Here is a 22,566-nt window from a genome sequence, read left to right on the forward strand (position 1 = left end):
TTCATTCATCACTTTACATATCTTTAAAAAAAAAGTAAACTGCTGTCAAATGTCCGATGGAAACAAAGAAGTTGGAGTAAAACAGGATCCAGCTCAATATGATACATTAAAACCACAAATTCTGTTTTATTACAAGTTTAATCACCAAAAAACACTTTTTATCTGTTGTTATTTGTGCTATCAATAACCATGGAAATGGAAAAAAAAAAGCATCCTGCCAGTGAATTTGTGTCTCTTTGAAATGACGTCAGTGGTCAGGGAGGCCTGAGTCGGTGACATACATGATCATGTACATGTATGATCTCTGATCTGAGATGCTTACGAGTAAGATTCAAGATCTCACTTCAAAAACCTTAAATCAGGCTCTTCGTTGCATCTTTTTGCAAGTTCATTGAGTTCTTGTTACTACAACATTAATAGGATATACCAATATCTATTTCTTTACATTGTTGACAAATAGTCTCACATCATACATATAATACTGACAACATGATTTTTCTTGTTTGCACGGGGTGGACAAAATAATGTCGCCTCTTCAATGTTCTTCAAACATTTCGTTAAAAGGTACGTTGACCAAATCACTGTCATAAAGTGCTACGTATGTGGGTCATATGGTATTCTGAATGTGAATGCCAATCAACTACACATAAAAGACATAAGCACTTTTATATGTGAATTATTTAAAAAAAAAACAATATGAGACAGATAACAGACAAACAGTCAAACAAGCTTCAGTCAAAGTCTTGTAAATCATGACAAGTGATCAGATTTACAATATACATGCATATAGGGGGGTGACAAATATAGCTACTGGCATCTGACTACATGACCCAGCGCTGTAGTACGCTTCACGATAATGGTTTACTTCCTTTTAAATGTGTGTTTTCACAGTATTTTGTCTACCCCTCATACATTCATGACATCAATTTTAACTATTACAACTGTAGAAAAAGATCATTACCTTTTTGTAAGTGGTTTATCTTGTAAACAATAATTTAAACATCTCACAAATACACAAAATACATTTTCACAAAAACAAAGAAAATTCTACAAACTGCTCAGCGGAAAAGCAAGCGAACAAGTAATTTGTATACCTTATTCTAATAAATTGACGATCCATATTTCATTGATGTGTTTTGGAAGTAAATCATTAGAATACAGAAAACTGTTATTGAAATGCTAACAATCCTCTGTAGATGAGGCTACATAGCCTGCGGTTTGGAAAGATTCTTCGCCTGTTGATTCATAGGGATCTGCCGACATCAGTCGTGTTTGTAACTGGTATTTCCTCCAGCCTACGGCCAGTTCTTTTGTGACGAGAACAAGCCCTCCTTATGCTTCTCACTGAGCTCATCCGTCTGTCCGTCCATCTATCCATCCCTATCTCCCTCACTTTCCCTCGTCCTGCCTGTCCTGTCCCTCGCTCCCTCTCTCTGACACATACAGTACAAGAGCGCTCACACTCGGGGAGTCATGTTCTCATGACTGAACGTGATTGACTCGGTGAATAAGGCATTAAAAACTCTAACACACTCACTGCAGCAGAGCAGCAGCTATAGATCACTGGGCAACAGCTTTGAAACACAATGACGGGATTCAAAGTGCCTCTGGCGATGGCTATCTGCCATCTGGTCAGATCTTTGATACACAAAGTAGGACGCTTGTTGAACTGCTCGGCGTGTTGTTTGCGACTAGCAGGTTGGCGATTTGTGGCAGATCACAGATCAGAATAACGTCAACAACAGGCTACAGTAGATCAAATGCAGCTTCTTCAATCACCCCCTTGTAACTCTGGTGTTGTTGTAATTGAAATGCACTTGTCCGCATTAAACACATTTCAGTAGAAGTCAGAGAAGCATGTTGGGATTCAGTGTATTGTCAGTTGACTCTACAGCAGTGAAAGGACAGTCTCTGTAACCACCGGGACACAGCCAAAAAATTGCAGACAGGGACCCCATGTCAGAATGAAATGCCGTCCTCCAAACAGTGTGATAACATTTGGACATTTTGGACATAACTAGAGCAGGGCAACACCCTGAATGGACAGTGGAACAGTTCAGAGTGGCAGGAATGTAACAAAATCAACTTGGTCTGCTCGGAGAAGGCCAAAGCCAAATGCTGTTAAACACTGGCCAAGATGAGACAATTAATGTACTTCACCAGCCATTTTGGCAGATAACCAACCATTGTGTTTTTCCTTTGGTCCCAAGCAACCTTGTAGGATGGCTGAACGCTAGAAGTGCCAGGGGGGATTTTGCAATGCCTTCACGAGCAGGTGAGTTTTTCTCTCGTCGCTCATGGTCCATGCACTCTGATGAGTGAAAGCAGAGGAAGAGTGTCAGTTCACACTCGTTTATCTGGCAGGATCCTGCCAATAACGGAACAACCTGGAAAGTGAGTTGTTGTGCTGCTGTCCAGATTTCCCTTTTTGCTGTTAGTCATGCTTCATCCACTCTCGTGTTCAGGGATCGCCTCCCCCACTGGCTGAGTGTCAGCAGTGTGGGTGAGCGTTTGAAGCGGGATGGAGATAGACACAGTTGGGATCATGTCAGAAGGTGCCATTTGGTTATTTTCAGTGTTGCAAAGTGGTAAACGCCTTCCAGACTTCACCTAAAAATAAAAATACAGAAAATCACACTCAGAATGGAACAGTGTTCTTATATCCTGTTTTCTGTGATGAACAAATGACATATCCAATACATTAGGTAATAACGATGCCTCAAAGTACTCCTGAATATTTGATGAGCAGTTGTTAATTTTGCAAGAATTTCCTTCCTGGAAGTGCTCATGGGAACAAAGGCACATTATCAGCTGAGCCTTATTCGATTAACCCACAAACAGGAAAAAGCACAAGAGTGTAGTTGATGGAGAACTAAACAACTAAACAGTTTTATTTTCAGACTGTCAATATTATAAAGCAGCACTATGATTTGTGGTATATATACAGTCTATAATATATGGCCAAGATATCTTCCTCTCTGAATAACTAATTGGGAAATGGCTCCCAGAAGAATTCTTCACGGAAACGTGACGACCACACTGAAAATGACGGGCAAATTGCATTGTGGTATAGAAATTATTCATGCCCCTCGAGACATTATCTGCCTGAACTATGTGATAACCGTGCTCCAATATGTGCATTACAGTAGCTTTTACAATGGCAGGCAAATACCTCAAAGAATGATGTGGGTGTCGCGGGGAGCTAAGGTAAACATGCTAACAACTTGCACTTGGCCATGGCAACATCTACATGTTTACGATGTTTAGTATCTTACTTTGGCGTGTAAGCATGTTAATATTTGGTCATTTGCATTAAACACAAAGTAGCTACTGAGAATGATGGGAATTTAGTCCAACCAAAGTTGAAAACACAAAAAAAACACCAAAGTTATGACCATTCAAAGTTGAAAACACAAAAAAAACACCAAAGTTATGACCATTCAGCCGGTTCAATGACATGTTCAATTCTTCTTCTTACTGTCAGTGTCATACAGATGGTTTGAAAACTCATTTTCATGTTTCACCACTAGTCGTTAATCCACATTGAGTTGGCTCGCTGACTTACCAGCCACACTAGGATAATAACACAAGCTGTAAAGGGGATGAGAGTCAGCAGCAAGGGAGCTCTCGACCAGCTGTATTCACGACCCTTCTCCTGACCCCCTGGAAAAAGGAAATGTTATTGGAAATTTTACTGACTACAGTTACACCTCAGAAACCTGATAGTGGGTATTCCAATCGTCTTGATGTATATTTATTGAGCTAGTAGAGGAGGAGGATTCTGGTGGGACTCCAGCTTAGTTACAGGCGTATGTACAGTGATTACAGTTTCTTTGCTCGAAAATACTCACTTTGAGATGTCAAATGTACTCAGGAGCCATGCGCTAGCTGCTCTTTTAATCATATAATTACCTGATTTGCCTGTGTGTTCAAGGTTACGAATCTTATTCCTGTCCAAAGCTGTGTGCCCTTGACCGCAAATCAATATCTCCCCACTAATAGGTTACTATGCTGCTTTAGTTTTTTTCAGGCATCCATTAAAAAAAACAAAAAAAAAACAAATGAATGACGCACCTGGTTGTCGTGCATTGCACGGTGGCGGCTTGCACGAGAAGCCTGATGTTCCTTCAGAGGCGGTTTGTAAGACGTCTTTGATGTAGTCGAAATAAAGACCAGACATTAGGCGCCCTTCCTGATAGTGACACTGGAAGACTTGCATCGCCGTTTCCTGGGGGATAAGACAACAACCGACGATGCTGAAATAACCCATTTATGTGATTAAATGCGTAAAACTGTGTCCAAAAATGTCCAAAAATATTATAGTCTGATTTACACAATCCATGATTTAGATTTGTCCTGTTACCTCATGTTAGCTCTGCAAAGCATGTTGCAATGAGCTTATTACGTAATATGTGCTTGATTTTCCAAACCAGTTACAACATGGATATCTCAGGCTGCAAGGCACACTGTACCACAGAGTATTCAGTGCCCGTGGTTGCTGATTACTTACCAGTTCCTCGTGGTCAAAGGTGAAGCGTAAACTCTTCAGCATGGCAATGAAGACAATTATGTTTTCTTTGTTGGAGGAGATGGCGCCAAACATGTTGCCGAGCTTACAAAGACTTTCCTCCAAAGGATAGATATTTAACACCACCCAGCACGTGCCAGCCTAGAGATGCAGGTACAAGAATAATTAACATCCTTCGTAAGTATTAAACCACCTATATGTATTTGAACATTTCACTTCTTCATACATACCACTTCTTTGGGAATGTAACTAACAGGAATCTCATAATCAGAGGGGATATTCTGCTTCTGCAGTGGAAATAATAACAGAGAACAATTCTCAACATACGCAGCATATACTGGACGCATGCTAGAAGATTGTGTGACAAAAATATAAAGGTGATATATGAACGTGACTCAGAAATCTCACCAATAACGACAGCTTGCTCACATCATCAGTGATCGGTGTCCCAAATTTCCCAGAGCAGAGATTCAAACTTGTGAACAGACTCAAGAAGAGACAAGGTGCTTTCAAGATCTGCAGGACAAAAAACATTTATTTGTATTTGACATAATAATAAAACATTTTAACCGTTTAACTGATATTTTATAACCTGTTTTTACATGAATCCAGTCACACATCCACATCTGGAAGCTGACTACACTAACACTCATAATGCCTTGCTCAAGTGGGTCAAGGGTACCATGAGTGTATCTATCATATTGTAGAGGAAGCACAACCACTTTCCCCACCCCCATTTTCTGATACCAGGCAGGGGCGGTGTTCCTGATGCCGTCCCTATACGTGCATGCTGTTTAATAAAAATCTTTTATAAAGTATCATGTTAAAGATGATAAATCAGATATTTCAGCCTTCTTTAAAGCTTTTTATCTAGTTACTCTTCTGATAATCTTTGTGCATGTAGAACTGAAATGGTATATATCTCTGAGAAGATGTAAAATATATTAAACAGATGATTTATAGTGGAGTGTACAATTTCTGCATATTAGTTCACAATTAGTCTTCACATTGATTTGACGTCATGTTTTGTAAGTAGAAATTGCTGCTTCTCTTTTACTGTTTTGTAAATCTTTAGGTTTTGGACTGTTTGTAAAACAAATCAAGCAAATCAAAGACCTAAACTCACCCTGACTAAGCCTGGACTAAAATTAAGAATAGCATTTTTTTTTTTACATAAATCATTAATCAAGAAAATAATCAGCATTTTATTAATTTTAGTCTCAATCTAAAATGTTTGCAAAGTGTTTGCACAGCAGATGTTTTTTTTTTTTTACACCTTTTATCACAGTCCAGGACCAAATGCAGAACATTTATGTGACAGCTGATTTGAGGTGTTAACATTTGGAATAAAAAAAAAAAAAGCATATAATGAGTTCACTTATGATGAACAGTCACACCTCAGTGTGACAGGCAGGAATGTGTTTGCTTCAAAGGAATTTTCATTTTTGGTGGAAAAAGATATTTGCATGGGCAGAATAAAGTGAATGTGTAGCATAGAAGAACACGTGCTGATCATCCTTGTTCAATATATTGACTGAAAGCAAACTGTGTCCATGTATCCGTTCACTTTACTCCCCCTTTTAAAAGGGAGCAGTTACTGCAGACCTCTTAACACATAAAAAAAACCCCTCTTACTTAATGCAACGATAATGCAACTGTTAGAGGAAGTATTCTCCATCTTGAGTACTTTTATTTTTTAGACTGTACTCTAGTACTCTAGAGTACTTTTGGTTAATTTTTACACTATTGAATATTAATTGACAGTTTTCCTACACTCAAAAGTACAGTGGAAACACAGTGACACCCTGTGTACAACATTAACAATTGTATTGCGCTGCAAGAAAACAGAATATAAGAATACAGATTCTTACTCTAAATACAAATATTTTGCTAGTAAACAAGCACAACACGTGCAAATTAAGCTATAAGATGAAGCAGCATCACTCTATCAGTTTGAAACACAATTAGACCAACTATCTGTGTAAAGAAACTGTTAATTCTGTAAATTCTGTTACTTACTTTCTTCCTCATATGGAGCAAAAATCCGCAGTTACTCAAATCCAATGCATGAAATGAAGTGTTTCCAGTTCAAAGACAGAGCTCATTGTGTGTATGTGTGTGATGTCCAAGCGTATAGTGAAACTTGAGGATGGGCTGGCAGTCTGCTTTCACTCCAGACAGATTGGTGAAGTCTTTTGACGTGGTGGAGAGGCCGCCTACAGGCTGAGTCACTGTGTCACACACACACACACACACACACACACACACACACACACACACACACACACACACACTGATGCTGTCTGAGACTTTTTCCATGTACTCCCACGTATCAGTTTGTTCGTCAGGAGAAAGTGGGCACTTGTTCTCTAATGTTTCGCTTAGAATATGTCAAGGTTATTCCCCAAGCTGTCGTATAGAAAGTGAAATAAAGATGCTCATTTGGAAATTGTTTGGGGGTCTCCAAACAGACATCTGTAGTCTGATCTTTGCTTAAATATTTATTATTTTATCATTTTTTTCTGCCAAGTTTTGGCTTATTTGCTCAAATACACTTTTGCTTGAGTGAGTGTGCAGAAAATACAGTTGCATAATTGTCTTAGCACGCACACTGATTATTGATTTCTACTCTCATGTCAATACCAGTCACAAAGGAGGAGAGTCAGGGAAAAAAAAAGAAAGGAGCAGATGCGTTAGAAATGATGATTAACCTTTCAGATAACTGTTGTGCGAAATGTGGGAGCTTAAAAAAATCAAAATATTTGTAATATTTTGTGTATAATGAAGTGTAACCAATATGTGTTTTGTTTACCTCTGACCTCATTTGAATGAAGTCGGAGCGTGGCAATCAGGGAAGGGGTACTTTGTTCACTGGAGTCGGATATGAAAACGTGACACCGTGAGCTGAGTCAGGTCATTTAAAGCAGGTCACAGCTAAATATATCCCAGACAGCCGAGGACCCCGCAAAACAAAAATCACACGGGCTTCAAAACTAGAGTGCTCGAGGGGGTGCCTGTTCAGATCAACAGGTGAGTGAGACTCATGTGACTAAACATGATACAATGTCTTTGTTGTGTTATCTCAGAGACAACAGATTTCTACTAATGTACTCACATATAACACTGTTTCAAGCATGTGCAAGGGCGACACTGTGCGAGCTTCACTGATAAACAAGTTGCATGAGTGCAGCCAAGGACAAAGCACAAAGTTCCGACACATGCTATTTTTGTTGTTTTTCTCACGGATAATAAAAGATTCAGGTGAAAGAAGCTTGGTGTGTACAGGGATACATGTACTTTTTTTGTTGTGTTCCTTCATATAGAAATGGATGACTTGGAGCAGGAGGGAATAAATGATGAACTTATTGAGTTTGCCATTCGAGAGAGCATTCAAGATGCCTACAAGCTGCCACATTCAATACAAACAAACAGGTTTGAGAGAGTCCAAGTTGTCTGCATGTCCAGAATGATTTCACTAAAAGGGTTATGGGTGGGACTACCTATCTAAAGTACTTCTGTAATGTTTGATATTGATTTATTGATGGGGTAGAAAACAAGAGGACAGGAACTAGCTCTGAGTAAAACTGATACTGGTATATTGACCTGCTATTCTCATTTGGTTGATTAGGAAAGCACCAAACAGTGAAGACTTCCTGAAGATAATGGCAGCCATTCACAAAGGCAAGGATCCTGATCCTTGCACAATGCATTCATCCTAAACAGTAAAAGGCACCTTGCAGAAGGCGGAGGCGCCATTCATTTCATGAATATTACAAATGTTTCCCCGTGTTTCCTGTAATGTGTCTTCATTGTGTCTCCACAGGTGATGTGTACACTCTGCAGGAGCTGTCAGGTTGTGCGTCTGCCTTCAGAGAGAGCGACAGCAGGGGCCGGCTGCCTCTGCACGCAGCAGCTGTGCAACCACAGCGAGACGTCCTGCATGTGGTGCTGCAGGGTGAGAGCTCAGTGCAACTAAATGCAGTAGATGTAGCGTACCTGGAGACAACGCAGCTTTTACACACTGTTATTGGTGTTTTTGTACCAGCGTCTGTGTCCACAGAGCTGACCCTGGAGGAGCAGACAGAGGACGGGGACACGTCTCTGACTCTGGCTGCGGAGGCCGGCCTGGTGGAGAACGTTAAGATGCTGCTGCAGCACGGAGCTTCACCTCACAACACCAACAGCAGGAACGAGTCTCCTCTGCTGATCGGTAGCACACACACACACACACACACACACAAAAGTCAACACAATGCACACAGTTGGTCACTTAACCCTTATTAACAGCATATTCCTACACCAGATCACCACAAAATGTACTCTTACAAATGACTTTATTATATGTTAATACAGTAAATGATAGGTAAATCCTATTAATTTGCTGTTATTCATAAATTAAATGTATTAAGATGAAACATTATGCCTACAGTTATCATGCCTTAACACCTTGTATGTTCTACACTTTGTAGCAGTAAGACAGGGATCGTACAACATGGTTTTATCCCTCATCATGGGTGGGGCCTTTGTGGAGCAGGTGTGTCTCAGCAAGTGGACGGCCACCCATGAAGCTGCAAAGGTGAATGAAGCCACACTGATACTAAAACATGACAAGACCAGAGGTCAAAATCATGGCAAGATTTAACATTTTTCCTTCCTTCTTTATGTCCATGCATCTTATTTCTTTCGCACCAGGTGGGTTGTCCAGCTATTCTGATGCTGCTGCTTCGACATGGAGCCAAAGTAACCACCAGGGACGGTCATGGGGTGACTCCTCTTGGGATCGCGGCTGAACACGGCAACACTGAAGCTTTGGATATACTCATAGAGCATGGTGAAACACTCAGTGCTGAGTAATGCTTGACATCATGTCATGTTTGTATGCTGAGTAATACGACACAACAATTTATTCTCACTCATCATCATCGTTGTATTTTCCCTGTGCTCCACTAGGTGGTGACGTGAACGCCCAGGCCAGCAATGGAGACACAGTCCTGTACGACGCAGCTGGATCTGAGAACCTGGACAGTGTCGAGCTTCTTCTGCAGCATGGAGCCAACCCGAGTGTGGCCAGCTACGCCTTCCAGCTGCCCATCCACAGGGCTGCATATGAGGGACACGTACTGTGAGCTGACCTTCATGTCCTGAAGCATGTGCGACAATGCAAAAGAGAGTCCAATCATCACTAGATGTGGCAATATTCTCATGCTAAAAGCTTGAGAATGTCTGAGTTTCAAACTGTAATCTAGTTCCAGAAAGAAAGAAATGATTGGATACAAATTAACATTCCTTTCCTGCTATTTTGCAACCAAATTGATGAAACTGAAGACTGAAACATGTCTCTCTCTCTCTCTCTCTCTCTCTGCACCTCACAGCTCTGCAGTGTTTTCACTGCAGTCGTTTCCACAAAGAGCCTTCTGTCTATCACTGTTTTTCAGCTCTGTCACTGAATAACACTGTAGCCCAAACCACAATCTAATGAACATTTTTCTCTGTGTCCTGTTTTCTTCTTTTAGCATTTGTTTTTCACTGTTTCTGTCGATCACCCCCTTCCTGTTTGCCGCCTCTCTCTCTCTCTCTCTCTCTGTAGAGTCCTAAAGACTCTCATCCCCATCACCACAAAGAGAGCTATCCGACTCTCAGGTCAGGACCCCATCCATTCTGCAGCTGACGGGGGACAGGTTGAGTGTCTGGAGCTCCTTATCCAGAAAGGACATGATGTCAATGCCTTGTTAGGCACGCACATCTCTGGTATGCTAGACTCTTTCACATACATACCTGCTTAAAAACATACGAATCTTTAACCTAGAGGTCAAAATCAACATCAGCTTTGATTTCTTTTAGTATATTTCATCTTTTAAACTAGTCATAGGCTCATTGAGTGTCAATCCTGTCGCAGAGAACTACGGCGACCTCAGGAAGTCTCCTCTGTACTTTGCCATTTCCAACGGCTATACGACCTGTGCTGAGAAGTTGCTGGAAGCCGGAGCGAGAACTGACCTGGACCCGCTACAATGCATCCTGGTTGCTATACGAGCTGAGAGGTGTGCACCATACATATATGTATATTCTCAGTCATTATAAATCATGTGTGGTGTCAGTGAGGTTGTGTTGGAGCAACCTATGACCTCTTTTTATTCCTAGGTATGAGCTGGTGCAGCTGTTGCTGTCCTATGGAGCAGATGTGAACTGTTACTTCAGACTGATCACCAACACAGTGTTCCCCACAGCTCTGCAGTACTGCCTGACGGACCATGTCATGCTGCGGCTGCTGCTCAACAGTGGATATCAAGCTCACAAGTACGTCTCTCTCAAGGTGTTTGGGGAATTTTGAGTAAGTTGCACATTTTAACATTTCATGTCTGCAACACTTCTGGTAGGTGTTTCCAGTGTTTCCATGGTAATGGTGAAGAAACAGATAGTACCTGGATTGACCTCCATAATCAAGCCTACCAGATTTACAGTCAACCTGACATCATCACAGTAAGAGTCCGCTCAGGCAGACATACTGAAAATACAACTACACCCAGTAAACCCAGTAACACAACATATATATTAAAATCCCATCCCTGATTTTGTATATTTCAGTTCTGTGAGTTTGTGTCAGTGTCATGGCTGGCACATCTTGTTGGCAGCATTGTAAGGACGCTCCTGGACTACGTCAGCTACATCAGCATCTGTCCCAACCTCAAACGCATCCTGAAGAAGACGCCCGAGTGGGATGAAATCTCTGACATACTGCGTAAAAAAACTTTCAGATCCATAATGTTAAAGTATGTTTTAAGCAACTAGAGACTATATATTCGTTTGTTGTGTGTCCCCAGGCAAGCCACGGTCTCTGCAGCACTTGTGTCGGCTGGTAATTAGAGATCACATGCAGCTCAGGACGCTGAATGACCCTAAAGCCATGGCTGCTGTCCCTTTCCCTCCAAGACTGAAGAACTATGTGACCTACAGAGACTTTGACCTGTATGGTCACCTCTCCTTGACGTGAAACACATTTTTTTGTACGCACTAAATTGGAATATATTTTCTTTTTATATAGTTTTATATACTATGAGTGTCTTGCAGTGTCAGACAGTGACTACCACTTCCTTTATGTGTCACAAAAGAAGGCTTGAACAATTGAAATGCCACTTTTCTTTATGCCGTTTACTTATTTTACGTCTCATACGGCACAGAGAGAGGGTGGGGGGCGGGACAGACAGGGAGAAAGTGAGTGACAGAAACAGTAAAAAAAAACAAATGCTAAAAGAAGAAAACAGGACACAGAGGAAAGTAGTATAGCAGAAAGTTATTCATGTACTGTTTCTATTCCATTGCAAACCACACAATGCATGTATGACATATGACATAGATGTCCCACAAATCTTAAATGCCCCATGCACCCACACAGGTGTTTTTCACTTGTTGCTAATTAGACCTGTGCTCTAGGAGAATTTAGGCAGAAACATCTCCAAGATCACCAAATTACGGCAACCAATCAGAGATTGCATCCTGAAAAGAGGTAGGCAGGCATCAGGCAGGTTAAGTGAAATCACCTGTGTGGGTGGACATTGTTCTCACTTTCTGCTGGCAGCGATCAATGTGGGGTTTGAAAATGATAAAAAAAAGTTACTTAAATATAACGTGTATGTGTTGGTGTTTTCTTATATTGCAATAATCTCTTGCAACCTTTGGATCTGAATGCACTTAAATTGAAATCACCAAAGCAATGTAAGTGTGCTCTGTGTTACTATAGCCACTGGTTGAATATAAACACAACTTGTCACTCAACACTTAGCAGCAGATTAAAACAAACAGAACTATAAGCGGTTTTAAAAAGCCCTTAATGAACTCCGCATAAGTCCTGTTGTTTCATTGTGTTCTCCGCGCCAGACTGAAAGATTTGGAGTGATCGCACTGATGATGAACTATTCATCTGTTTGTATGTGGGAGTGTGTATACTGTACAGTGATGCAGACATAACCTCACCGCAGCTTTGCAGCAATAACTTCAGTTGAGTAAACACACACAAAATTATTGACTTCTTAGTGAAGCAAGCGAACTTTACAACACAAATCCTGTGATGTAACAGCTAATTTTTCCCAAAACGACCGAATGCTGTAACCTGATTTGTGGTACTCCATTTAATTGTTACACTTGTCTGAAAGATAAAATAAGGAGAAGGCATTTAAACAAGAGTATACCATGCTAGCAGCAGCCTTATAAGTATAAGTTAATAAATCAGGGGATCACCAAAACAATAAGATTCATCCTCTAGGGGCCATGAAAGTCTTTGCAAAAATTCAAGACAATTTATATTCGGTCATTTCAGTCTGTAAGGAAGTAGTGCGTGACTGACAGACCATTACCATCTCTATAGCTACTCGCATGGCTAAAAAACCCAATAAGCATTGCATTGAACACATATTACATTTTTTTGGGGTTTTCTTATGTGAGTTTCCTTAACTGCAGTACCTCAAATGGCCACTTGAGGCTGGCTACAAAACATTTCAATCTCCATAAACCCCCATGTTAAATGGTCCAACTTCACAGCAACTATTTTACAGTATAGTTTTGGTCTCTATAGCTAATATGTTCAGTTCTGAGGAACTGTACCCGAGCCTGAATCTTTTTTTTTAACTCACCTGCTCAAATTATATTAAGGCTTAGAGTTATGTATAATTAACAGTGTGGACACTTTGATTGACAGGTGGGTGCCATTTACAGGTGGCTTGTTTGAGTCAGCCCGTCTCAGGTCTGCTGACGATCCACATCTTTGTCGATTTTTAGATTAGTCAGAAACCTATGGGTGACATCATGCATATGCTGTCCATTCTGTATACTGTCGGTGATGTCAGTTCATACCTTAGTCCTGAAGTCACATGACCTTAATCTATTGAAAAAATATCATAACACATCTATTAACCAGTTGAAGCTAAACTATCTTCTTACTTACTCTTACAAGAGTTTCACAATCATCTAGATTAACTGACAATAACAATGGGAGGACGCAGTGAGCTGTGCCATTTTTTGGGCATTGCTGTTTATCTTTCTTGTTCTGTTTGTTCTGTTCTGTTCGGTCCAGCTAGTCTTTTTAGGCCATGAACAAAGCCACTCATGCTGTGGTGACAGACTGCTACCTTGACAGTCCACAGTCTCTGAGCTCACATGCTTTTTGTAGCTCTGTCTCTCAGAGCCATGCCTCCCAAAAAAGACGCTGCATCACGGGGCCCACACTTGGTTCGTTCCCCTGTGATCCCTCTCTTAAGGCCTAAACAGCAGCTGGAGAGATTAGAAAGGAGAGGACAGCGACACACACACAGACTCTCACACACTGGCCAGGATAGATCTGGTTCAGACTGGAGTGGGCTCTCATCAGAAGCACCATTTGACTGGATCTAGTACGACCAAACACCTTTACTCAACAAGGATCGTCTTGCCTGATGAACCTTTATCTCCAGCAACCTCACAGTGGACCCTGTCTTCGGTTGGAACCTCTATCCCAACACAGCGTCTTCATTTAGGGGTCCAGATTGAATCACATGCAACTCAAAAACTAACCAATCTGTACTTATCACGCTTTGGCCATGAGCTGTTTCGGGTACCGTCGAGAGTTGAGCAAGTACGAAGATGTCGACGAGGATGAACTTTTGGCTTCCCTCAGTCCTGAAGAGCTGGCTGAGTTGGAAAAAGAGCTGGTGGACATTGATCCTGACGCCAACGTGCCCATAGGACTCAGACAAAGAGACCAGACGGACAAGACCCCGACGGGCACCTTTAGCAGAGAGGCCCTCATGAAGTACTGGGAAAATGAGACACGTAGACTGCTGGAGGACGAGATATGTGGAGGAAGTCCCAAACCGGTCAGTGATGACATTTAATTAGATTTACTTGGCATTTATACAATGTGCCAGCGGCAAAGTCAGCTTGTTTGAAGTTGTAGCAGATAAAACTCAAGACAGATTACAAGTAAAAGTACTAATAAGGAAGGAAAATCATGACCAACTGCACTTTCTGTGTTAATTTAGCTTTACACTTCACATTATACCTACACATATCCAAGAAAAAAAATCCACATAATTACAACTCTGCATTTCACTCACTGAATCATTTTGTTAAAACACAGGATGAAGAACGAGACGAGGAGTGTGTGACAGAAGAAAACAGCGGAGCAGAGGATGAAAAAGATGTTGAAAATGAGAAAGAGCAGACACAAGAAAAACAAAAGGAGGAAGAAGAAGAGGAAGAAGAGGAAGAGGAGGAGGAAGAAGAAGAAGAAGAGGAGGAAGAAGCTGTAACAGAGGAGGAGGAAGATGAGGAGGAGGAGGAAGAGGAGGAGGAGGAGGATAATAAATTAAAACCTGAACCCTCAAAGGATTCTGGGGTGCTGACGTCACAGGGCGATGCCCCAATGCTATTGAAGCCGCAAAGGGTGGAGCCTATGAGGCTGACTCCTCCACCTCCACCTGTGGACCCAAACACGACTGGGAACCCTACTGTTGTCGATGATGCTCTCCAACGAGTTCTGAGCAACGACTCTGAACTCACAGAAGTTAACCTCAACAACATTGACGACATCTCGCAGGTACGAATACAGACAGTTGACATCAGGGGTGAAACAGGTCTTTATCTTAAAAACCGTAGGCAAGTTTAAATCATAATTTTGTTTACTTCATAGAAAGTAGTAGCTAAGAAGGTTAAAAGAGGAGGATTGCAAGCCCTTGTGTCAACTTGGTGAACAGTTGCCTTACTTAAGTGTTAAATGAGATGCTCTGACTTCTTTGTAGTGGTGGTGGTCTTTAGGCTCTGGGAAATATAAACATCTTAATTTACTCCTTAGGAAACCCTCATCCGATTTACTGAAGCATTGCGGTGTAACACACACGTGCGAGTCTTTAGCCTCGCAAACACCCGAGCCGATGACCCTGTGGCCCTGGCCATTGCTAAGATGCTGAGGGAGAACTCGTCCATCGTCAGCCTGAATATAGAGTCCAACTATGTGACCGGGAAGGGTGTCATGGCACTGGTTCAAGCACTTCCAGGAAACAACACCCTGACTGAGCTTCGGTTCCACAATCAGAGACACATGTGTGGAGGACAGGTTAGTTCAGCTCATTCTTCTCTGCCTGCATGTGCAAAGTATAACCGACATGACAATGTCTCCCTTCCTCAAACTTCCCACCCCAGGTAGAGATGGAGATGGTAAAGATTCTGAGGGAAAACTACACGTTGATCAAGCTGGGCTACCAGTTCAATCTACCTGGTCCCAGGATGAGCATGACGGGGATCCTCACCAGGAACCAGGACCGCCAGAGACAGAAACGGCTGCAGGAGCAGAGACAGCAGCAGCAGCAACAGGGGGCGCCGGAGGGAGCTGTTAACCCCAGAACCACTGTACTGGTATGCTATTTTAAATTTTGCTCCATTATAAGCCGTGTTTAATAAAGTAGGATTAATTTTGATTAGTCTAGATGGGGAATATCCATTTTCAAAGCACCCACCTCTGTTATAAACAGTGACAAACTCTTCAGCTAACAAGCTTTATATATCCAACTTCACCTACGTTCAGCTCTTACTATACAACTGCTGGTTTAACTACTCACTACTTTACAGAACACACTTATCAGATATTTCTGGTGCTTCAAGTAAGTTTAGCTTTTACCATTTACAATTCAACAGGCAACGCTTCAACCGATAACTCAGCAGCTTAATTCTTTAGACATTGACTAACGTTTAAGTTCTCAACTGCTGGTTCAACTGCTTTCAGTGTTTACACCGACGATTCAACTACCCACAGAGCTTGAACTCAAAAATCATCTCTGACACTTCAGATGACTCCTCAGCTCCTTTAAATTCCTACGCTTCAAATTACGCTGCACACCCTTTCAGTTCTGCTTCAACTGAGGTTGAATTTAAATGCAACACAACATCATCATCGTACACAAAACAATCAACATTTTAAGACCTGCACCTTTTAGTATGTTGAAATCATACATATTCCTCCCTCTGTCTTCAGAAAGGAACTCCTCGTTCATCACCTTACAGCTCACCTTGGTCCTCACCCAAACTCCCCCGGAGCGACCTGGCTAAAAAACAGACTCCTCCTGCTCCACCTCCGCCACCCCCTCCGCCGCCTCCTCCTCCCCCACCTCCCCCGCCACCGCCTCCCCCGCAGCGGGAGAAAAAGCCCACCAGGATGATTGCGGAGGTCATCAAGGCGCACGAGGCGGGCAGCAGGAAGGCCACAAAGGTGACAAAAGGTAAGAAGAGCAAGAAGGCGAAGTCGAAAGAGACGGGGAACGACGAGACGAGCGGCATCCTGAAGGAGCTCAAGAACGCGCTGAGGCCCGTGTCCGTGGAGAAGAGAGGGGAGGAGGGCAGCAGGCCGTCCACGCCAATGAGGTCAGCCCACGACCAGCTGATGGAGTCCATCCGCAGCAGCAGCACGCGCAGCCTGAGACGGGTGAGTGGAAGGATTTGTGCAACAATAGTTATGTTTTTTTTTAATATGATGGTCAACATTTGCTGGTAATTGCTTTTATTTACAATGTTCAAATCAGCATTTCCAGTGGTGTTGTCCTCGAAATACTGCATCAGATTGAATTATTCAGGAAAGAACTGAGTAAAAAGTGGAATAGAAAAAAAAAAAGGTTACTCCTCCACAAGAAAAACAAGCAAGCCCTCAAGCAATGTACTTAATTCAAAACTGCAGAGTCCCTGTACAGGAAAACTGGTAAAGTAGGAAGTCTAATTTAGATGAGGATGACACAGAGTCAGTGGTGTCTGAGTCATCTCTGTGGCTGACACGGTATGTTCTGTCTCTACACTGGGGTGGGCAGACAAAAGGCTGCTTACCACCAGCCGGCACAGAGGTATGATCACAAGGCTTTTACAGCCTGTGAGACAGATCAGAGCACAATGAGAGAAACAAATAAGAAGAACAGTGTGCTACTGTTACTTTGCGGGAAATCAATGCATCTTTTGCACTTTTTGTGTTATTGTTATGCAAGACAAGTATTACCTTAGGTGAAGCTTTAGCACAGCTCGTTACATTGTTAGAGTGGAAAATCAGCTCTGCCCTCAGATGGCGGGGTGTCCTAGCTGTGAAATTCCTGCCACTTAATGCCGGTATTTATAGAAACTGTTCAGTGGAGCTTTGATAAAGACAGATATGACACGTTACCACAGCACGTAACAAAACAAAACAGCCCGCTAACCAATGCCAATGAGGACACCACGCACGGATTTGATGCAGTCCAAGTTTACAAGAGTATCAAGAGTAACAATTATAATAAGTAGCTTGTATAAATAATTATATTACAACACTATGATTCCACTTCTGTTGAGTAGCCCATTTAAAGCTCCCTAATTAACATGTTCTAACTATTTAAACCACAACCTGTTGTTAGTTTTAAACGTGTATGGATAAAATAAACAATATTTATTGCGTTAGCTAGGTATTTCCCCGCCTGTTTACAGTCTTTATGTGAAGCTAAGCTAAGCTAACCAGTGTATCATACAGGCATAAGAGTCATCCAACTCTTGTCAAGAAAGGGAATTCCCCAAAACAGTTTCTTTAACTTGCTTGACTAATGTTGCAACATGAATATTTTACAAACGACAAAAGTTGTAGTCTGGCTATTGGCTATTGGCAGCAACCAGAAAAATGAGCCACAATAAACTGGCTTTATTCATAATGAAAAGGGGCAATTACATGGGAAGTGTGGTTTGAAAATGACATTCTTTGACATGCCTCAGAAGTCATAATTACTAACTTTTTGATGTTTCTCAGTCATGAACACTGACTCATGTCCATTCCTGTCATTCCCATCTTTGCTATCGCCATTGGATTTCTTAAAAAGCACCAATGCCTTGAAATATTTGTATTCTCCTTCTTATTATGTAAGCACTTCAAACTGACGTAGCATTGTCATTTTCCAGGTGCCAGTCCCACATCATCTACGGTAATAGACAAAAAATAAACAAATAAGAATAGGTCAGTTGGTTGCCAAGAAAATTTGGGAGTCTGCATCATGATGACGATGGAGTGACCAACAGTGATGAAAGCACGAGATGAAAACGTGTTGGGAATCCGGAGGAGGAAAAAAAAACTGAATTCTTACTCATGAAAAAGGAAATTTACTGGAAATTTGCACTGCAGTTTAAGCTTTACATTTTACTAATGCTTAAGTTTTTTTTTTAAGTATTTACGCATAATTGATAAAATGATATTTGTATTTCACTTTTCAGATAAGTTAACTGTTCACACATAAGTTTTCAAATGTTTCTGTTTTCTTGTAAAATTGTAAATATGATCTGTTGTTGGTTGAATTATGTGCTGATCTCTAAATATAGTCATTTGGTGTTTACAATAAGATTTGTCTAACTATGTAGATTGTTTTCTTATTCTTTGGTTACTGGATGATTTCCATTTCACAGAAAAAGGCTCATGTTGTTTTGCAGCAGTGTAGGAAGCGCACACAGCCGCTGTTTTTTTTATTTTATATCAGTGAGTCAGCTTACTGGTCAAGCACCGCTGATGCATATTCCCAGTCCGACACACTCACAATACACCCACTCCAGTCAGTACGTATACTTTGTTTGAACAATTCACAATGCATGACAAGTGAAAGGAAACAATAGACGCTTCACTTCTAGTGCCACTGACGCTACAGAACAGACATCAGCTTCACAAGATCAAATAAAAAGATGTGGCCTACTTTAAAAGCTGCACTACACAATGCCTTTGAAGCCAGACTACGTAGCTTTCAAAATGAGAAATAACAATTCGTCCTCTTAAAAACCTCTAACACTGTTAGAGTAGAACAAGTAGAGAAAAGTGAGCAAAATGTCTGTTAGGGCAATATCAAGTGGCAACCTCTGTGAATGCAGATCGCAGATGCTCAAACGTCCACTTGAGGCTGGCTACAGAATCAGTCAATCTCCATAAGTCCCCATGTTAAAATGTCCAACTTCACAGCAGAAATAAACCTGTTTACAGCCTGGTACAAAAAAATAATTTAACTCACCTGTTCAAATTATATTAAGGCTTAAAGTTATGCACAATAGCGCTTTGATTGACAGGTAGGTGCTGTTACAAATAGGTTGTTTGAGCACTCAGACCTCATTCGGCCCGCCTAGGTCTACTGATCTTTAGATCAACCGGGAAGAGGCAGGACTATAAACCATGCGGTGGCCAGAGCCATGGATTTTGAGCTAAAATCAGCCACCATAGGCTAATTAATCAACTTAATTTTAAAAGTAATCTGTCGTATTTTCATGCTTCAAATACAAAATTAACATTTCAAAATGACCCCAAAAACAAACAAAATACAAAATTAACATTTCAAAATGACCCCAAAAACAAACAAACATACCATTTCAAGTTAATAGTTGTAGGTACAGTAAGTAAGTAAACTATTCTGGATTTATTCCGGGTCAGTTGGATTCCCTTAGACGAACATGACCCAAGAACTGAAGGATTTATTGAACCGAAGAATATTGAAATGATAGAAAGGGAGGGGGAGAGAGAGAGAGATGACGAATCAAACAGACAGAGAGAGAAGTGGCCGGTTGGGTAGGAGTGACCAAGAGTGTGTGAGAGGGAGGATGACAAATGACGGAATAAAAAGCAAGAGACTGAGAGATGTGAGCTATTAGTATCGGCCATCCTGATCCCGGTCATGCATTTGTTTATGTGTCTTGGAAGAGTTCCCTGACTTGTAAATCCACGGTGCAGCTGTTCAAAGGCTGCACGGTCAGAGCCTCAGGGGTGGCAACAACAAGAAAACTACAAATGACATTATGGCGAACCATTTCCCAAAGTAAACCAGAGAGTGGCTTCCTGCTTCAAAGGCATGCCATGACTCTCAGCGATGCATCTCTTAAACAGTTATAAAGTTGATTGGTATAAATATTAAATCATATTTCATGGTAGTGTAACTGAAAGCATTGATTATTTTGCAGATGTTTTGACACTGTTTGATACTGGAAGATACCAAATTTAAATAATCAACAACATAGTTTGTTAAATGCAGTGTTGTTTTCTGTAGATGCTGGAGTTTCCCAGCACTTCAACGCAGCACCTGTAGGACTCCATATAATAATAATAATAATCCATCCAACTACAGTTACATACAATTATATCCTAATTTTTATATCATAAAAAAGCTGAATTAATGAACATTAACTTGCTATAATGTCTACCTGGAAGCTTAATTAAAACACATTCATTTGTCTAAAAATTATGATATGTGTAAAAAATGGTGGGCAGTCCATGAATAAGATGGTATATTACATGAAAATACCAGAATTGATTTTTAAATCAAATGCAGGGCAACACCCGCATCTTCTCAATGGCCCTTCTCGAGTACAGCGGCTCAAGTGTGCACAATGCATTCCTCAGGCTAAGTGTCCTAATAATAAAACTTCCTCTACTCAAGCACAGCACTTTGTCATATCTGTCAAAGTGCCAACAGGGAGATCCTTTGCATAAAAATCATCCATAAAATGCAGCGACTTCCTGCTTGTAAATGAGGTCTCAGCTCTCAGGGTGGTCACTGCATTATCCGCACATGGTATTGAGGATTATTTGCAGGATGGACCGAGGTTTTCAGGCACCGTAGGGAAATCTAACACCAGTCTCCAAGCCACAACAACGAAACTGTTAAGTGCGTGTATTCATTTGAACGCAGAGCTACATTTTTAAGCTTCTCAGTCACAACACTCAGGCCCTTTGACCTTCGCATGTCTTTCTGATATATGCATGCATGCACTGATGATTGACAAGTGCTAATTTTAAGTGGATAAAAGGCAAGTTCACCAATAATAAAAAAAATTAAAAAACTGAGTAGTGAAAAAGTAGAAAAAATTGTACTCTATTTATTAAAAGGATATTAAGACTGTTGATTTCGTGTTCAAGGCTGCTATTTTATTCCCTATTTTATTGAAGTTTTTTCATTAAAAGAAACACTATTTTGCCATGTAACTGACAAGAAAATACCATATGAATGTCATATAAAATAAAGTAACTGACAAGAAAATACCATATGAATGTCATATAAAATAAAGGTTTAGTCATTAGTGTTTTACTGTATAATTAACTGTATAAATCTGTATAAATTCTCTTAAAATTGCATATAAATGTAATGTTGCGTAAAGGTTTTCCATGAAATATGACTGTGTTCAGCCATGTAAAACATTATTTAGAGTGCCTTGTGCATTTACTCAAAAAAAAAAAAACTCTGAATCACACATGACACAATCTTTACAAATTACATCCTTTAACAAGTTCATGCTTACACTACTGAAGACAGATAGCACTCTTTAGATAGCACAAGTCTGTCACGATCTCTATAGAAGCACAAGTAGTGCTGCCACACTGGTGGAAAGTGCCATACCTGCTCTAATCCTTCTCATAAGCTCTGCAGCAGAGAGAACTGATACCAGGTCAGTCCGTGTCAGCTGATGTGCGCAATCAACTAAAAATAAATGACAGAGCCATTGAACTGTTGGGTCATTATTGTGTTGGTCACACTTCATCACAGGGTCAGTTCCTGCAGTAACTTCTAAAAATATAAAATCGAAAGGGCAGCTTTTAGTTCCTCACCTTTTCCCTACAGGACGGTCACTCGAATCATCTTCTGCTTTTACTTCTTTTCTTACGGTGTAAGGTATTTTCCAGCTTACACGCAACAGAAAGTTAAAAAAAAAAACCTGATGCAGGACTTTATATCTGATTCTACATGTGTACAATCCAGATACTACTAAGAAAAACAAATAGGGATTTTTCAAGTCTGTCAGTCTGTCTCGCACACAAACCTCAAACTTAAATCCCTTTTTTTTCCCCCCTTTTGAAAACTTGAAATTTTATATTAAGTTTTCATTTCTACCTGGCGGCTCAGGGGATGAAATAGTAGCACTAAATGCTGTGATAATCCTCTGCTCAGCTGTTGCCAGATCTGTCCAACTCCCTGTCTGAATTTCTATCGCAGGTGACAACGCCTGTATTTATCACCACACACACACACACACACACATAGACAAACAGATGCAGA

The 22,566-nt window shown here is 40.9% G+C and overlaps 3 protein-coding genes across 5 annotated transcripts; 2 read left to right on the top strand and 1 right to left on the bottom strand.

The window, feature by feature from the left end:
• Window positions 1–6: 6 nt before the first annotated feature.
• LOC104932598 (uncharacterized) lies at window positions 7–6,670 on the bottom strand. The gene is made up of 7 exons (XM_019276890.2): window positions 6,548–6,670; window positions 4,937–5,044; window positions 4,759–4,815; window positions 4,511–4,669; window positions 4,075–4,228; window positions 3,566–3,663; window positions 7–2,610 (listed from the first exon to the last, which is right to left on the bottom strand). The coding sequence occupies exons 1-7, from the start codon at window positions 6,557–6,559 to the stop codon at window positions 2,446–2,448; spliced, it is 753 nt and encodes a 250-aa protein (XP_019132435.2). The 5' UTR covers window positions 6,560–6,670; the 3' UTR covers window positions 7–2,445.
• On the top strand, window positions 4,595–12,381 carry asb15b (ankyrin repeat and SOCS box containing 15b). 3 transcript variants are annotated; one of them, XM_019265658.2, is made up of 14 exons: window positions 4,595–4,705; window positions 7,852–7,960; window positions 8,157–8,209; window positions 8,352–8,483; window positions 8,574–8,738; window positions 8,998–9,104; window positions 9,221–9,359; window positions 9,479–9,650; window positions 10,116–10,276; window positions 10,425–10,569; window positions 10,670–10,825; window positions 10,906–11,008; window positions 11,114–11,267; window positions 11,350–12,381. In XM_019265658.2, exons 2-14 carry the CDS (start codon window positions 7,854–7,856, stop codon window positions 11,517–11,519), a joined length of 1,764 nt encoding a protein of 587 aa, XP_019121203.2. In that variant the 5' UTR covers window positions 4,595–4,705; window positions 7,852–7,853; the 3' UTR covers window positions 11,520–12,381. The 3 variants fall into 3 exon arrangements, with proteins under 3 accessions (XP_019121203.2, XP_019121202.2, XP_019121204.2); XM_019265657.2 differs by lacking the exon at window positions 4,595–4,705 and adding an exon at window positions 7,361–7,558; XM_019265659.2 differs by lacking the exon at window positions 4,595–4,705 and adding an exon at window positions 7,361–7,558 and having other exon boundaries at window positions 8,589–8,738.
• Window positions 12,382–13,755: 1,374 nt separating this feature from the next.
• lmod2b (leiomodin 2 (cardiac) b) lies at window positions 13,756–18,879 on the top strand. The gene is made up of 6 exons (XM_019265660.2): window positions 13,756–14,373; window positions 14,637–15,095; window positions 15,351–15,611; window positions 15,698–15,910; window positions 16,527–16,973; window positions 18,452–18,879. Exons 1-6 carry the CDS (start codon window positions 14,098–14,100, stop codon window positions 18,476–18,478), a joined length of 1,683 nt encoding a protein of 560 aa, XP_019121205.1. The 5' UTR covers window positions 13,756–14,097; the 3' UTR covers window positions 18,479–18,879.
• The last annotated feature ends 3,687 nt before the right edge of the window (window positions 18,880–22,566 follow it).

Source organism: Larimichthys crocea, chromosome XX (assembly GCF_000972845.2).
Source record: "Larimichthys crocea isolate SSNF chromosome XX, L_crocea_2.0, whole genome shotgun sequence".
Lineage (NCBI taxonomy): Eukaryota > Metazoa > Chordata > Actinopteri > Sciaenidae > Larimichthys > Larimichthys crocea.

Coding starts and splice junctions, on each gene's coding strand:
- LOC104932598 (XM_019276890.2), bottom strand. Junction 4,229..4,510: donor CCTTTGACCACGAGGAACTG/GTAAGTAATCAG, acceptor CTTATCCCCCAG/GAAACGGCGATGCAAGTCTT. Junction 3,664..4,074: donor GTGCAATGCACGACAACCAG/GTGCGTCATTCA, acceptor TCCTTTTTCCAG/GGGGTCAGGAGAAGGGTCGT.
- asb15b (XM_019265658.2), top strand. CDS start 7,854: ATGGATGACTTGGAGCAGGAGGGAATAAATGATGAACTTATTGAGTTT. Junction 8,739..8,997: donor CGAGTCTCCTCTGCTGATCG/GTAGCACACACA, acceptor TACACTTTGTAG/CAGTAAGACAGGGATCGTAC. Junction 10,826..10,905: donor AGTGGATATCAAGCTCACAA/GTACGTCTCTCT, acceptor CACTTCTGGTAG/GTGTTTCCAGTGTTTCCATG.
- lmod2b (XM_019265660.2), top strand. CDS start 14,098: ATGAGCTGTTTCGGGTACCGTCGAGAGTTGAGCAAGTACGAAGATGTC. Junction 15,096..15,350: donor ACATTGACGACATCTCGCAG/GTACGAATACAG, acceptor TTTACTCCTTAG/GAAACCCTCATCCGATTTAC. Junction 15,612..15,697: donor GACACATGTGTGGAGGACAG/GTTAGTTCAGCT, acceptor TTCCCACCCCAG/GTAGAGATGGAGATGGTAAA.